General features: G+C 46.7%; 1 protein-coding gene across 1 annotated transcript; it reads right to left on the bottom strand.

The window, feature by feature from the left end:
* Positions 1-1,575: 1,575 nt before the first annotated feature.
* On the bottom strand, positions 1,576-12,745 carry LFNG (LFNG O-fucosylpeptide 3-beta-N-acetylglucosaminyltransferase). Its single transcript, XM_069983931.1, has 8 exons — positions 12,284-12,745; positions 5,952-6,000; positions 4,774-4,873; positions 4,501-4,654; positions 4,309-4,394; positions 4,031-4,196; positions 3,796-3,881; positions 1,576-3,615 (listed from the first exon to the last, which is right to left on the bottom strand). Exons 1-8 carry the CDS (start codon positions 12,701-12,703, stop codon positions 3,549-3,551), a joined length of 1,128 nt encoding a protein of 375 aa, XP_069840032.1. The 5' UTR covers positions 12,704-12,745; the 3' UTR covers positions 1,576-3,548.
* Positions 12,746-15,380: the final 2,635 nt, after the last annotated feature.

Genomic DNA, 15,380 nt, shown 5'->3' with positions numbered 1-15,380 from the left:
CTGGGTGTTCAGTCTTCCCCAATCGCTAGAACAAACCAGGAGAAGAGCTCTGAGCCCTTCTCACTCTCTCACTGCAGGACAGATTCTATAGAAAGTCTATGGATCCTGTCTCCTGCAGATAGATGGGAGAGACGGTCAAGTACTTCTCCCAAACCTCATTCTTGCTATTGGATGGGGTCTGAACAGACTCCAACAGATCTAAATTTTTGTCAAATAACAGTAATGCTTAAAGGTCTCATTCACAAGGCAACACATAAAAGACGTGTAAATCTTCCCATTCTTTTTCTGCATGGTTTCCATTCCTGGTTTCGAATGTGAACACGAAATACTGACCAAAGCAGGCGAGTGTGAACGAGGCCTTACGATGATGTGGTTTATCATGATAGTGATGGGAAATGCGTCATATAAGCCACTGTTTATCTGCTGAGTGCAGGGTTATCCATCAGTCACATTAACCTTCTGCCCACAGTGTTTTGTCACTTGTGTAGCAATATTAGATTGTTTTACGATAAGCTTTTTTCCCCTTCTGTTGCGGAGCACGTCTTCTTGTGGGTAGATGTCTGAAGCCGGCTGGCAGCGCCTGACTCATTTCTGGGTAACTTGCTGCTTCTGGGCAGCTGAAGAGGAAGCAGGCAATGTGGTTTGAAACTGTTCTTGATCTTCAACATTTCCTGTATGTGCACACTCATAACCAGAGCGAGAACTTCCAGAAAAATCTTTATTACTCTTATCTATAAATGCTTACAGCCAGCTTATGGTAATTGTTGTCTGCTGTTGTACCAGATGTGTCACTATAGGAGATGAAGTAGCAACTGTACCCAGGCCCGGGTGCCCGAGACCCCCTGCCATACACAAGTATTATATATGGCACGTGGATGGTGGGTGGATATCATATTGGGGCCATAGTAAGACCTAGATACTAGAGTCCTAAATCAGAGGAAGGATCTATAGTCCCTCTTTACTCATTGAAAACTGAACTATGGTGGCAGCCATTTTTTTCTTTTTTAATGCTAGGTGATGACCAGTTGCACATGGGGGGGAGGGGTAATCAGAATTTTCCTTGAATTTTGTGTAAATTGTGACAAAATTTGCTGTGTCTTACAAATCACATTTATTATGTTTTTAGTCAGGGATGGAGAACCTTCGGCCCTCCAGCTGTTGCAAAACTACAACTTTCATTATGCCTAGCCAGCCAAAGCGAAGCCATGATGGGAATTGTAGCTTTACAACAGCTGGAGGGTTGAAGGTTCCCCATTTCTGTTTAAAGCAGTCTTGTAGACAACCATTGGATATAGACTAACTATAATGAACAAAAATATGGGTCACTTAATATGGAAAACCCATGATCACCTTATAAAGCAGTACGGTAATCTTAAATATCTTCTTGATCAACAGAGATTTACTACATTACTACATTTTTTTTTTTTTTACAAGTTTCTAATTTTCTGAACCTCAGCATTAGCTGACAGCCTCACCTACCCTGTACAAGCCCTCCCCCGATCATGTGACCACAGAATACCAGAACCCTTGTGATGTCAAAGCTGCGTGTACACAAATAGTGAGACAATACAACGATTATAAGCAAAAAAACTGCTTTATTTAAAGCAGAGAATGACATACATCAGAATCACCCTGACACCAGGTATAATTCCCCTGAGAACAAATGTTAATTCTCTTTTAGATTTTAAACAATAAAAAGTCCTATAACCATGAACCCCCAGATACTGGGATAATTTAATTAATAATGCAAGCGCGTTTAACATAGAACAGATTTCATTTCCGTAAACCGGACATTTTCTGATCAACAGAAAAAAATATAAATTCATTAGATACATTAAAAAAATTTTGAGATCCACAGTAAAAATACTGCATCTTTACATTATATATACAAGCAACGCCCACTATGGGCAATAACATTCAACCCCCAAAGTGACACCTTGAAGCTGCCGTAAAACTCTGCCATTAAATGGACTGAAATGGATAGACCCTTGGGTTGCTGGAAACCTAAGTGGCATAGCAAATCTGCAGAACACAACTGTGCAGTTAGACCGTAGGACGCTGCTTAGAATCGGCAGAGTGGACCGGTCCATGAAGGGGCTGTGTGCTCTGGGAAATGCAGAGTTTGTTTCCAGACGAGAACATGGTTTTGCATAGAGTTCTAATGGGCACAATGCTATCCAGGCAATGTTATTGACTAACTGAAAAGGATTTGGTAGAAAAGGGTTAACAAGGGGTAGAAATAAGGGGACAGGTGTATTTGCTATTGGCTAGGGTGGGGGTCACAGGATCTTACTCAATAGCCTATAGTCCCAACAAAAGTGGTCTTGGACCGTTTCTAAATCACATAATTCTACAGGTAACTGTAAGGCGCCATGTTTACAGGGCTGTACGTTAATTCAGCTATAGACTGTAATGGTATGATAGATATGTAAGGGTTATGTAATGTTGGATTAACAGAATGGGCTTTGGTCAGTCTTTACTGGCAGAGTTTCAGCATTGAAGTTTTTTGAAATACAAAAAGTTGCCTTCAGGCCTAACTACAAACCCTGTTCTTCCTTAGGCCATCAATAATGGTCTAGACAAAAATGGGCTTTAGACTTCAAAAATGTTCAATGTGGCAGCTTAAGGTGCTTTTAGAGTCCAGCTCTAATATTTATACATAGTAAATCAAAGTGCCTTGAAAAGAGGTTACCAGATTCACCGCCACAACTGCAACTGCAGAACACCGGCAGGAATCTGGTAAAGCCCCGGTCCTATCCTGTGTAATGCTCCCAGTGGTGATCATCTCCAGGATCTACAGCAAGGAACACTCCAACCTGATGGGACCAGAGCTTAAGTACATTGAAATAAAAAAATATATATATATCTAGGGGGAGGGGGTCTTCATTTGGGCATACATCCGGAGCCTAAAAAAATATATATAGGGAATAATTCTCTAGAATAACTTGGAACTTTCCCAAAACTGCAGGCAAGACCTAAAAATTCAAAAACTAGTAGCACCAAGAAGGTCCTGCTGGAATTATTACAAGCTGGTATTTAAAGTACCAAAAAGATCACTAGGGAACATCAGAACATAGGTTCCACTTACGAGAATTGGTGCTTTAAGATTTGGTCCACTATAGGGAAAGCAATTTTGTTTTTCCTTGTAAATAAACTATAGGTAGCTCACATGAAGCAAACTTTTAGCAGGCAGTTCTTCAGCACACATTCTATAAGAACGCAGCAAAGCAATTTCATAAAAGTCTATAGGCTTTGACCGAGCCACACGACACACAAGCACCATGTATGTCAGTCTACAGGCTCTGTTCCAAAAGTCCGCACACCTCTTAGCCAAACAAGGAGGTGCTCTGTAGAGATAAGCTGTCACTGGCTGCTCAAGCAGAAACAGTAACCGGCCGCACAGCAGCCTATGAAACGAAACACTGTGCGTTCCATGCACAGCACCAGAAACCGGCGACGTTCACAGCAAGGGTAACACGTACAGGTCCCACATAGCCCTTTGGATACCAGGGAAACTTGGGACGAGGTTGAAGAAGATTTGTAGTCTTCTAATAGGCAACATTCTTGGGGCACCAGGGAGTGTCTGGATACAACAGACAGTGGATGGATCGGAATCTAAAAAGAGGAAAACATAACATGTTTAGATTTTTGATTAAGTTTTCATATGTAAACTTTGGGGGCTCGTCCGGGACAGTATGATACATATGACCTTTAAAGCCAACAGATGGCCTTTGACTAGCTAAACAAACAGATTGGGGCTATGAGAAAAAATATAAAACACTAAAAGCTCCTTACCTTGAAGGATCCTCCTCAACCGGAAAAGCCCCCTTCATCAGGATAGCATTCCTCTTATTTTCAAACATTCCATAACTTAACGTCACCTAGGAAACAAAATGTTGGTTACAACCTACGTTTTTTTCTAATTGGCTACACACAATGATGGCAGTCTATCCAGTACATAACTATGGAGCGTTCGAAACCAAAGAAAATCCACTATTTAAGACCAAAATAGTTATTCAACAATGCTTACCTGATTTTGGATTTCACTTTGAGGAACTTGGTGCAGGTTCTCCAAATGAGAGTGGAAGAGGTTGCTTCTGATCAACTTCACACCCAACACAGACTCTATGATATAACCAATGGTGCAGTCATCAGGAAGCCTGATCTTCTCAGCTGTGTTCATGAAGTGTCCACCACTAATAAAAACAAAGACAGGAAACCCTTAATATCCACATGAACCCAAAGTCTAACATAAAAAACTCCAGACCCCAAGAGTCATATGGGTAATTGAAAAAAATCAATCCTTACCTTGCCCATGGACTCATTTTCAGGGCCAGCCCGCGGCTAATGCAGAAACCAGCGCCTCCTGTGGCAAACCAGAAATTGACGGGACGCTGAGAAGAAGATGTCTTATTAGTACAATGGTGGAGGTAAATTAACAATACTATCTAAAATGTTCTTACTGGTGTCTAAGGAGTCAAGACGGTCTAAGTTACTTACCATCTTACTTTCACTGATTCTCTCAGTTGCTTGGATAGGCCGGTCTAAGCTTGGCTTCCCAATATAGATGTCATTAGTATGAGAATAGCGAGAGAGCAGTTTTATCATAGTCTTTATATTGACATAGTTGTCATCATCCACATGGCAGAACCACCTAAGACGAGCAGAAGAGACAATGGGTTAGCTAGAAGAACTGGATAGCAACACTCAATCACCAACAAACTCTTGGTAAACCATTCTTTTTTTATATTTTTTGGCTTCACGGACACTCACTTTTTGCCAGATTCTATGAACTTGTCATACTCCACGGCCATTTTGCAGGACAAGGCTTGCCGGCTGTGAGCTGCTGAGCAGTTTGTGCTGATGACATTTCCTGCAAGAGAATACAGTAAAACTATGGTTAAAATGGAAGCAAATTGCAAAGAATTGTGGGTTATGATCAGTAATTGCAAGCGTGGTTTCATACAGCTGCTGGGGGGCGAGGGTATAAGGTTACAGTAGAGAATAACATCACACTGGGGGATGGAGGTAGCAGATGGGACAAGACATTGCCACTTTGCAAGGAATGGGGGGCTGGGCAGGCTCAAGTGGGGAAACATTTGAAAGGGTTAATTACAAGTCGGCCCACCCCAAGCTATTTTTTTTTTCAAGGAACGCTGGCCTATTGAGCATGGACTTTCCCAGATCAGGCCACCTGTTACTGGGTGTGTGCTCTCAATAGAAGCTGTATCAGTAGTCTGAATGGAAATCATTTACATGAGGAGAATAAAGGCCATGACCCAGACTCAATGGGGGAAAAAAATACACATGCCGCATTAGTACAAAACCCACCCCTCTGCTGGTGTTCCAGCCCCCACTATCCATACTGGTTAATGCTATAGATTACTCCTCAAAAGTCTAGTTAAGAAGGTCTTAACCATAAAAAGGGGGTAAAATACAGTCTAAGGAGCCCAAAGCAGGATGACGACCATTTGTAAGGATTATGTCCCGGCAAAGTCGAAGGGCACTTAACCACCTTGTCTTATCCCTGTATTGACAGGCTAGATACAGTTATAACATATGAACCAAGTTTAGAGATTACAATTCTAGGAAGACAAAGATTGGTAAGTCCTAAAGTCAACTTTTTACTCTTATTAATCCTAGTGTCTTAGTTATATAGTAAAATGTTGACTTTAAGATTTACAAAATTGATAAAAATTGACAATTTGGTAAAACCTAAATCTAACTTTTTACTATACAACCAAGACTGATAAATTGATAAAATTCCAAAGTTGACTTTTTAAAAATCTTGGTTATATGGTAAAATGTTAAACTTTACGGTTTACCAAATTGTAACAAACCGTCTCTAGTATTTTATCAATCTTTTGGCCTCTGACATAATAGAAATCCGAAATCTCGAAAAATTCCACTCCATACAAAGTGGCCTTACAAACAAGTAAACCCCATCTCACCTGTCTTTTGCTGCAGCTCTTCGTCTTCACCGTCGGTGAATATGTAAGTCTGAAAGATACAAAACCAACAAAAGAACATTAGATTTTTGGTGCACCTGGGAGTCTTATTCAAATAGGATGTAGAAAAGCAGATGGTTAGGGGGGGGACGGGGGCATGTAATTTGGGACTACTCCTGTGCAGACCCACAAGCAGTTTCTATTGTATGGAGAAGCCTTTGAAAAGAGACAGCTGTGTTGGTTAAAAAAACTTGGAGGATAAAACCCTCCTTTCCCCTAGGCTGGTAAATGACAATGGAGGAAGATTTAACGCTGACGCTTTGTTATACAGAGACGGGCTAATTTCCAAAGACAATATGATGACCCCCAAGATTAGTATGCTAATACAAAGTATATTGTTCCCTACTGATATTCACCACATTCAGCCTCCTTATAGTGGACATTATCTACAGCAAAAGCAGCTGTTTCTGTGGCACGAGACTTGGCATCCTTAAACCTGACTTGAATCGAGCCAAGAGCTCTGCCAGCCTTAACACCTGCCCGCCACTTTGTTTGCAAATTCTTCTTCTATTTTTTTGTTTTCACGCCCCCAGCCGTTCCTATGTAACTTAATAGCTGTATAAAGCGCTAGGCTTATGTTGCTGCAAGGCTGCCGGCTACCTTCCTTACCCCGCCCTCATCTACCTTCTCCACCTGCCCGGCCGCACTTCTTATTTACACAGCTAAGGCTCAGCAGATGTCGCCTGTCTGTGGTTAGGTTTCCATTGTGCGCTCCCCATTGTTGTGGCCAGGACGATATTCACAACACGAGAAAACGTAAGTTCCATCAATCAGTTTTGGAGAAAGCAGAAGAGGAGCGGACATCACGCCAGCTGCCGCTCGCTTTGGGGGAAAAAGATAAATAAAGTATGCAAAAAAAACCACCACAAAAACAAAGGATAAAGTAGTAGGAGGGAAGTGGGCCTGGAAACCGGCTGAAGTGGTAGCTTTGCTGTCAACAATCATTTATGCTGGCAGCGGGTATTCTTTATATCAGGGGTGGAAAAGTTGGGAGTCTGTTTTCTAACAAAGGGGGCTAAATGTCGCCAGCTCCCCTTCTTGTCATTGAGGGAAAGTTTAAGCTGAGACATGTCCGTCCTTATTAGCATACAGCTGGCCTGGTTAAGCTTGGGGTATTGAAGGGAGAAGAAAAGGAAATGATTGATGTGGAGACCTATTCTTCCTCCTGTGGTACCCGAGAGGGGGAAGGGGGTGAAAGAATGAAGTGGGGGGTGGCTTTAGGATTATTTACGGAGGGGAATTTAACACAAGAAAGGCAGAAATTGGTTAAAGTGGCTATTGTGCCTATTGTCGCCATAGCTTAAACTAGTATTTTTTCACCCTCCCTCCTTATCTGCTTAACTTATGCGGGCCAGATTTCCCAAATGGTCAACATCATGAAAAGAGGCCGTTCCCGGTAGCGGCCTTTATTTTTCTTGCATCTATTTCGTCTGATACTATTAATAGATAAAAAGACTGTTTATGGCCAGGTCCTGCTAAGAACAATCTAATCCCGTCTCCATTACCCCACCCCCCCCCTCCTTCTCCCTACGGAGGCCGAAAGACAATGGGATGATTTCTGGCTAAGAAAGAAGAGTCTCCTTTCTTTATGGATGGACAGGAAAGGAACAGCGTGCACCCTCTATATTGGAAGGAAACTCCGGAAGCTTGTAGCCTGCTTGCCTGCTCCTTGAGAGGAAGGGACGGGCCTGTTTAGAGCCCTAAGTGTCACCTCTTGGGAGATATCTGATCTGCAGAATGGCGGCCTCACACCCCTTCCTGCCCGGCCTATGTCTTCAGGAGCCCGGCCAGGAAACCCAATCAAACCCAAACAATTAACCTTTATCTGCTCTCCAACTAATGGTACTTTCTGGAATGCCCAGATTCCTGCAACTTTAACCTTTTACCCCAATCCTATATTAATCCATAGGCGTACACGTCCACCTTTCCGGGACTTTTACAGTATTTTAGGTCATTTCATACTTTTTTTTGGTTCCTTAAGATCTGGTTCACTGGAATGACAATGTTCTGGAAGAGGTGAGGTTAAGTTCCTAAGGCAAAGTACAAGGTTCACAAGTGTCAACTGCGGTGTATAAAAAGCTTCTGAAGTTTTACAACCCGGCTAACATGTAGGCGACAAGTGAATGTCAACCTGGCAGGAGAGCAAAGTGACAGGCGAGGTGGGGGGTAAGGAGGACGACTGACAGCAGGCAGCTTCACCAATGCTAGAACTTTTTTTTTTAAATTGCTAAAATTTTCCAGAATTTTACAACCCTCCCATTTCGGTGACTCATTTTGGCCAGACGCTACCGAAATTCTAAATAACTTCTGCATTATTTTTTTTGCTGTTGACTCTCAAATTGAAATTTTTTTTTTTTTTGCTCCCCGCACTTCTCAAAAATTTCAGTTTCGGCTACCGAATGTTCAAGTCCCTTAAGAAATGAGGGTTAAGGCAGAGGAAACATCATTGTTCTAAAAATCAGCAGATTTAATAATGACAGGATGCCAACTCCTCTAGTAACAATAGAGACCACCACTGTTGTAGGTGTGGACAATGGAAGACCCCCCCACCTCCCCCACTCCCTTCTGCTATGCCCCCCAGAGGTCTGGCCTTGCTAGTGTTAACAATGGGTAGCGCCTTTGGTGAATTTCACTAGAAGAAGGGGGGGGGGGTAGTCTAATTCTGTCCGGTAGCCCTGATAGGTGACACAATATACAAGTTATGGTGCAATCTCCAATGTCGGATGGAATTATTTTGAATTTGAATTTCCCGCTGTGCTGCCAGCAGACAGGTTTGACAGGATGCTACCTGCTCAGCTGAAAATGTTATTATGGGAGGAGGAAGGTGACTGTTTGCAATACAACTGAACCCAAAACACGGCCTCCCCACCCCGGTACAGGCCGTTCATCACTAATAATTAAAGAGAAAATTACCTCCCCACCCTGTTTACTATGTCAACATTTTTGGATGCAAAAATAGGTGAAACAAGTTGTGCAGTCCCCCAAGAACTGGCTCCGGGAGGTCACAACCGGTTGCTCCCAGTTCAGATTGGACCATAAACCTCGGTATGTTTATACCACAAACAAATGGGAATTCTTCCAGCGGCCGCAGTGTTGATATATACACAGTGCAGCACGTCAGGAGCATGTCAGGAGCTGGGTACGCCTACCCCGAGCCGTTACACCTGAGGCTGCCAGGAGCTGTCACTGCCACGGGGACAGGCACAAGTCTGTGGGCTCTCGGCTGTCTGAGGTGTGCACAGCGTCTAACCCATTCACTGCCAGAGGGGCATGTCACGCATGGTTCTACGACAGGCCTGTCATCTCAGCATGGGGCCTGATAAGATCAGCAGCATTAACCTTTAAATTACCTCTCACCTGCCACTCAAAGAAACCAAGTATCCAGAGAACTGTCACGTCTATTGTACAGTGTCTATATAACCAATAGCCCTAAAGTGTTAGTCATTATCCTAAAGGTTAGAAAAACAAAAGAGTGTATACGCCAGAGGGGGACGACTATTAAATATTGTATAATCTCAGTCACTACGGGTATAGGCTGCTCTTTTAATCATGAGTAACCCATATAGTCATAGAAAACCAACGCAGAGACAATAGGACAAGGTAACAGTATAGGAGAAGACGACACGGGATACGGGCCCATTGTGTCCATCCATGACACCTCGCAAGTCATATGGAATTACTGTAAGGGTTAATATCACCTGGCATAAACCAATATACGGGACGGGTGCCAGCGGTGAAGGTGAAGCGCGTGTGTGCGAGGAGGCGACTACTTTGTTTTGGGTTAAACACTGGATGTTTACTACCCGCGGGCATGTCGGACTGGAAATTCCACTTGTACCCTAAGGACCTGGCAATATACACAGCAATACAGTAACAAAACAGAAGATCGTTGCTGACTAAATACATGAAGGCTCATCTGCCGTATAGGGGGTCTGTATAAAACAGAATTTGGACTCTTAAAGGGACAGGAGGCTTTTAAATGCAGATTTTTTTTGCAGATTATCCCCCACACATCCAGTAGCTGTCAATGGACCCAATACCAGTTTCACTAGGACTCCGCTTCCAAGCCTTGCCTGTCCTTCAGTCTCCTACAGGGTCTGTCAAGCCTGTCAAAGGGGATCCCAAAACTGCCCCCCCCCATACACTATTTTAGTAGCGATCCCTCCCCCTTGTCTTGGGGCTTCACTTGCCCACATCTCTAAGGCAACCTGACCTGGACACCACAGCGATAGCTTGGACTTAAAGTGTTCCCATGATAAAATCCTGATGCTTGAAGAGGCGGCTGAAGCCTTTCTCCTTGCTGGGAGAAAAGGGGCATTGTTATCAGACGCGGGGGGACAGCGTGAGAGAACAGGCTGGGTCCCTGGGAACGCCGAGCGCCTGCAAAACCCAACAAAACAATGGGAAACCAAAGAAGAGATTCATTCTAGGATGTCATTCTATAGGACTCCGGAAATTTATCCTCTCTCTCCCCCTGGTCTTCAAGGGAGACTCCGATCCTCATTCACAAGTCAGGATTACAATGAAAGCCACTATGTGGCAGGAGGAAAACGTAGACGTCAGGTAGATGGGTGTCCAAGGCAGACGCTTAGACTGAAGTGATAAGGAGGCTGAGAGCAGTGATCTCCAACCGGCGGCCGTACTACAACTCCCAGCGTGCACCAACAACCACAGCCATGGTAAGGGTTCTAGCTCTGCACCGGAGCATGCAGTGAGGTTTAGGTTTGCAATGGGCTGTGCAGGGGGTTGTAGTTTTGCAACAGAGCATGCTGGGAGTTGTAGTGGAAGAGACACAGTTTGCAGATTGACCAAGCAAGACGCAACCAGACGACAAGCACAAGATCCCCACGTCCAGTCCTGCAGCTACATCACCATCACAGCCGTCTCTGCTCACTGACTACATCTACAGCAGTTATTACAGACACTAAGACAGTATACAAGCAGCCAGAAGGACATGGAAAGTGATGACACCCCCTGTTGTATAAGAGCTGAGGTGCTGGTACAGTGTGTCAGGAGATGATGGGACAGTGTGTCAGGAGATTGTGTCCCCCCCCTGTTCCATCAGAGCTGAGGTGCTGTTACAGTGTGTCAGGAGATGGTGTCCCCCCTGTTGTATAAGAGCTGAGGTGCTGGTACAGTGTGTCAGGAGATGGTGTCCCCCCTGTTGTATAAGAGCTGAGGTGCTGGTACAGTGTGTCAGGAGATGGTGTCCCCCCTGTTGTATAAGAGCTGAGGTGCTGGTACAGTGTGTCAGGAGATGGTGTCCCCCCTGTTGTATAAGAGCTGAGGTGCTGGTACAGTGTGTCAGGAGATGGTGTCCCCCCTGTTCCATCAGAGCTGAGGTGCTGGTACAGTGTGTCAGGAGATGGTGTCCCCCCTGTTCCATCAGAGCTGAGGTGCTGGTACAGTGTGTCAGGAGATGGTGTCCCCCCTGTTCCATCAGAGCTGAGGTGCTGGTACAGTGTGTCAGGAGATGGTGTCCCCCCTGTTGTATAAGGGCTGAGGTGCTGGTACAGTGTGTCAGGAGATGGTGTCCCCCCTGTTGTATAAGAGCTGAGGTGCTGGTACAGTGTGTCAGGAGATGGTGTCCCCCCTGTTGTATAAGAGCTGAGGTGCTGGTACAGTGTGTCAGGAGATGGTGTCCCCCCCTGTTGTATAAGAGCTGAGGTGCTGGTACAGTGTGTCAGGAGATGGTGTCCCCCCTGTTCCATCAGAGCTGAGGTGCTGGTACAGTGTGTCAGGAGATGATGTCCCCCCTGTTCCATCAGAGCTGAGGTGCTGGTACAGTGTGTCAGGAGATGGTGTCCCCCCTGTTCCATCAGAGCTGAGGTGCTGGTACAGTGTGTCAGGAGATGGTGTCCCCCGTTCCATCAGAGCTGAGGTGCTGGTACAGTGTGTCAGGAGATGGTGTCCCCCCCCCGTTCCATCAGAGCTGAGGTGCTGGTACAGTGTGTCAGGAGATGGTGTCCCCCCCTGTTGTATAAGAGCTGAGGTGCTGGTACAGTGTGTCAGGAGATGGTGTCCCCCCTGTTGTATCAGAGCTGAGGTGCTGTTACAGTGTGTCAGGAGATGGTGTCCCCCCTGTTGTATCAGAGCTGAGGTGCTGGTACAGTGTGTCAGGAGATGGTGTCCCCCCTGTTGTATAAGAGCTGAGGTGCTGGTACAGTGTGTCAGGAGATGATGGTACAGTGTGTCAGGAGATGGTGTCCCCCGTTCCATCAGAGCTGAGGTGCTGGTACAGTGTGTCAGGAGATGATGGGACAATGAGATCTCACCTGCTCCTTGTTCCTGGAGATCCAGGTGTCCATGAGGAGGTCCATCCTGGAGCGGTGGAACTTCTTGGTGGTCTTCACTGCTATGAAGACATCGGTGGGGCTGACCTCCTCCACAGGGGGCTTGCTGTCCCCGGGAGCCCCGGCAGATGGGGTGGCCACCTGCTCCACGTCCCTCCTCACCCGGGTCAGCTTGCTGATATAAGCCGAGAAGGTCTGGGCCCCCTTGGCAGCTGATGCCTGTCCCCCCTCCGCAGCCTGGGCAGGGGAAGCTTCAGCCTCCGGCCGGGGTATGTCCTCCATCTCCTGGGGCAGCTCCTCCACCACATGCCGGACCTGCTGCTGCACCATCAGCACCAGCAGGCAGGTGAGTGTCGCCCCCACCAGGGACAGCAGCAGCTTCCTCCCGCAGTTCTTCAGCATTGTCTATAGATCCGCTGTACCGCACTCTCCTCCCTCCTAGAGCTCTGATCACACACTGCCCTACGATGCCGCCGACTGGGATTTAAAATCTCCGACAGCGCGGTCACGCCCACCAAGGAGGGGACCAGGCGGAGCCCCGCCCAGCACTCCTTACAATATAGTGAAGGGCGACACCATGAGGGCGGGGCGAACAGTAATCACACCCACCTAGGAAGCTCTGCCCGCCCCTCCACCCCTAGAACGCAGCATTCGGGGCGTGGTTAGCGGTAGACACACCCACTGGCGTGGAATCCCTATGGGTGCGCTGCGGGCTCCCCTCTGTGTCACACGTGGGAGGGAGTGCGGCAGGGGACGATGTGTGCGCGACATTCAGCTGTAGGATAATACAAGCTTCCCCTTATAGAGACAAGCCGCGACATTGGTCCAGTATATCCTGACATAGCTACAACTCCCAGCATGTCCCGACAGCCTAGTCTGCTATATAACTGCAACTCCCAGCATGTCCTGACACAACTACTACTCCCAGCATGTCCTGACACTACAACTCCCAGCATGTCCTGACACTACAACTCCCAGTATGTCCTGACACAACTACTACTCCCAGTATGTCCTGACACTACAACTCCCAGCATGTCCTGACACAACTACAACTCCCAGCATGTCCTGACACTACAACTCCCAGCATGTCCTGACACAACTACTACTCCCAGCATGTCCTGACACAACTACTACTCCCAGCATGTCCTGACACTACAACTCCCAGCATGTCCTGACACTACAACAACTCCCAGCATGTCCTGACACAACTACAACTCCCAGCATGTCCTGACACAACTACAACTCCCAGCATGTCCTGACACAACTACAACTCCCAGCATGTCCTGACACTACAACTCCCAGCATGTCCTGACACAACTACTACTCCCAGCATGTCCTGACACAACTACTACTCCCAGCATGTCCTGACACTACAACTCCCAGCATGTCCTGACACTACAACAACTCCCAGCATGTCCTGACACAACTACAACTCCCAGCATGTCCTGACACTACAACTCCCAGCATGTCCTGACACAACTACAACTCCCAGCATGTCCTGACACTACAACTCCCAGCATGTCCCGACAGCCTAGTCTGCTATATAACTGCAACTCCCAGCATGTCCTGACACAACTACAACTCCCAACATGTCCTGACACAACAACAACTCCCAGCATGTCCTGACAGCCTAGCCTGCTATATAACTACAACTCCCAACATGTCCTGACAGCCTAGCCTATTGCTCAACTACAACTCCCAGCATGTCCTGACACAACTACAACTCCCAGCATGTCCTGACACAACTACAACTCACGGCATGTCCTTAAAGCCTAGCCTGCTATATAACTACAACTCCCAGCATGTCCTGACACAACTACAACTCCCAGGATGTCCTGACACTACAACTCCCAACATGTCCTGACAGCCTAGCCAATTGCACAACTACAACTCCCAGCACGTCCTGACAGCTGAGTCTATTGCACAACTACAACTCCCAACATGTCCTGACAGCCTAGCCTGCTAAACAACTACAACTCCCAGCATGACCTGACAGCTGAGTCTATTGCACAACTACAACTCCCAGCATCTCCTAACAATATAACTTATTACAAAACTGCAACTCTTTTACAACTGCTAGGATAGCCTATTGCAAAACTACAAATCCCAGCATACCCTGAGAGCCTGAGCCATACTAAGAGTTGTAGTTTTCAAACAGGCAATGCTGTCAGGACATGCTAAGGGTTATAGTTTTGCAGTAGACTTGGTTGTCAGGGTATGATGGGAGTTGTAGTATTGCAGCAGGTTGGAGAAGGTCCCCTGTCCTATTCATTCTGCAGCCCCATTCAGAGACATGGGGCAGAGTTACATGTGATCCTAGAGAGGTCCTGCAGAGAGTGTCATGTAGGGGGCGTCAGACACTAGTGAGGCTCTGGCTGGACTAGTTACACAACTATGTCTGGTTAATAGGAAAACTGACCGGGACGTCTGACTACCAGGGATGCCAGAGTAGTAAATATCGCCTAGCCCTTTCAGACCAGTGACTATGCTTGTGCTTACACTCCCTTAGTGACCACTCTATTTTCTCCTGGCACATAAGGGTTAATTCTTGTTGTGTTTGTTGGCCGAGTCCCTGCGCTCCCTCCTTGCACCACTGGCCGCTCTGGCTGTATTAATAGATGTGTTGCTAGCCTAGGACCCACTTGGGGCTCTGACAGTCCTTCCCTGGTGCTGTCGCCAGCAGATCATTCATATGTGATGGAGTTCAGTGTTTGTTGAAAAGAAAGAAGTGTGTCATATGTGAAAGTGTGTGCCCCCCCACTGCCATCACAAGTGTGTGCCCCCCCACTGCCATCACAAGTGTGTGCCCCCCCTCCCACTGCCATCACAAGTGTGTGCCCCCCCCACTGCCATCACAAGTGTGTGCCCCCCCTCCTACTGCCATCACAAGTGTGTGCCCCCCTCCTACTGCCATCACAAGTGTGTGCCCCCCTCCCACTGCCATCACAAGTGTGTGCCCCCCCTCCTACTGCCATCACAAGTGTGTGCCCCCCCACTGCCATCACAAGTGTGTGCCCCCCTCCTACTGCCATCACAAGTGTGTGCCCCCCTCCCACTGCCATCACAAGTGTGTGCCCCC

Source organism: Dendropsophus ebraccatus, chromosome 9 (assembly GCF_027789765.1).
Source record: "Dendropsophus ebraccatus isolate aDenEbr1 chromosome 9, aDenEbr1.pat, whole genome shotgun sequence".
Lineage (NCBI taxonomy): Eukaryota > Metazoa > Chordata > Amphibia > Anura > Hylidae > Dendropsophus > Dendropsophus ebraccatus.
The sequence above is the reverse complement of the archived record's forward strand: the minus strand, read 5'-3'. Positions and strand labels throughout refer to the sequence as shown.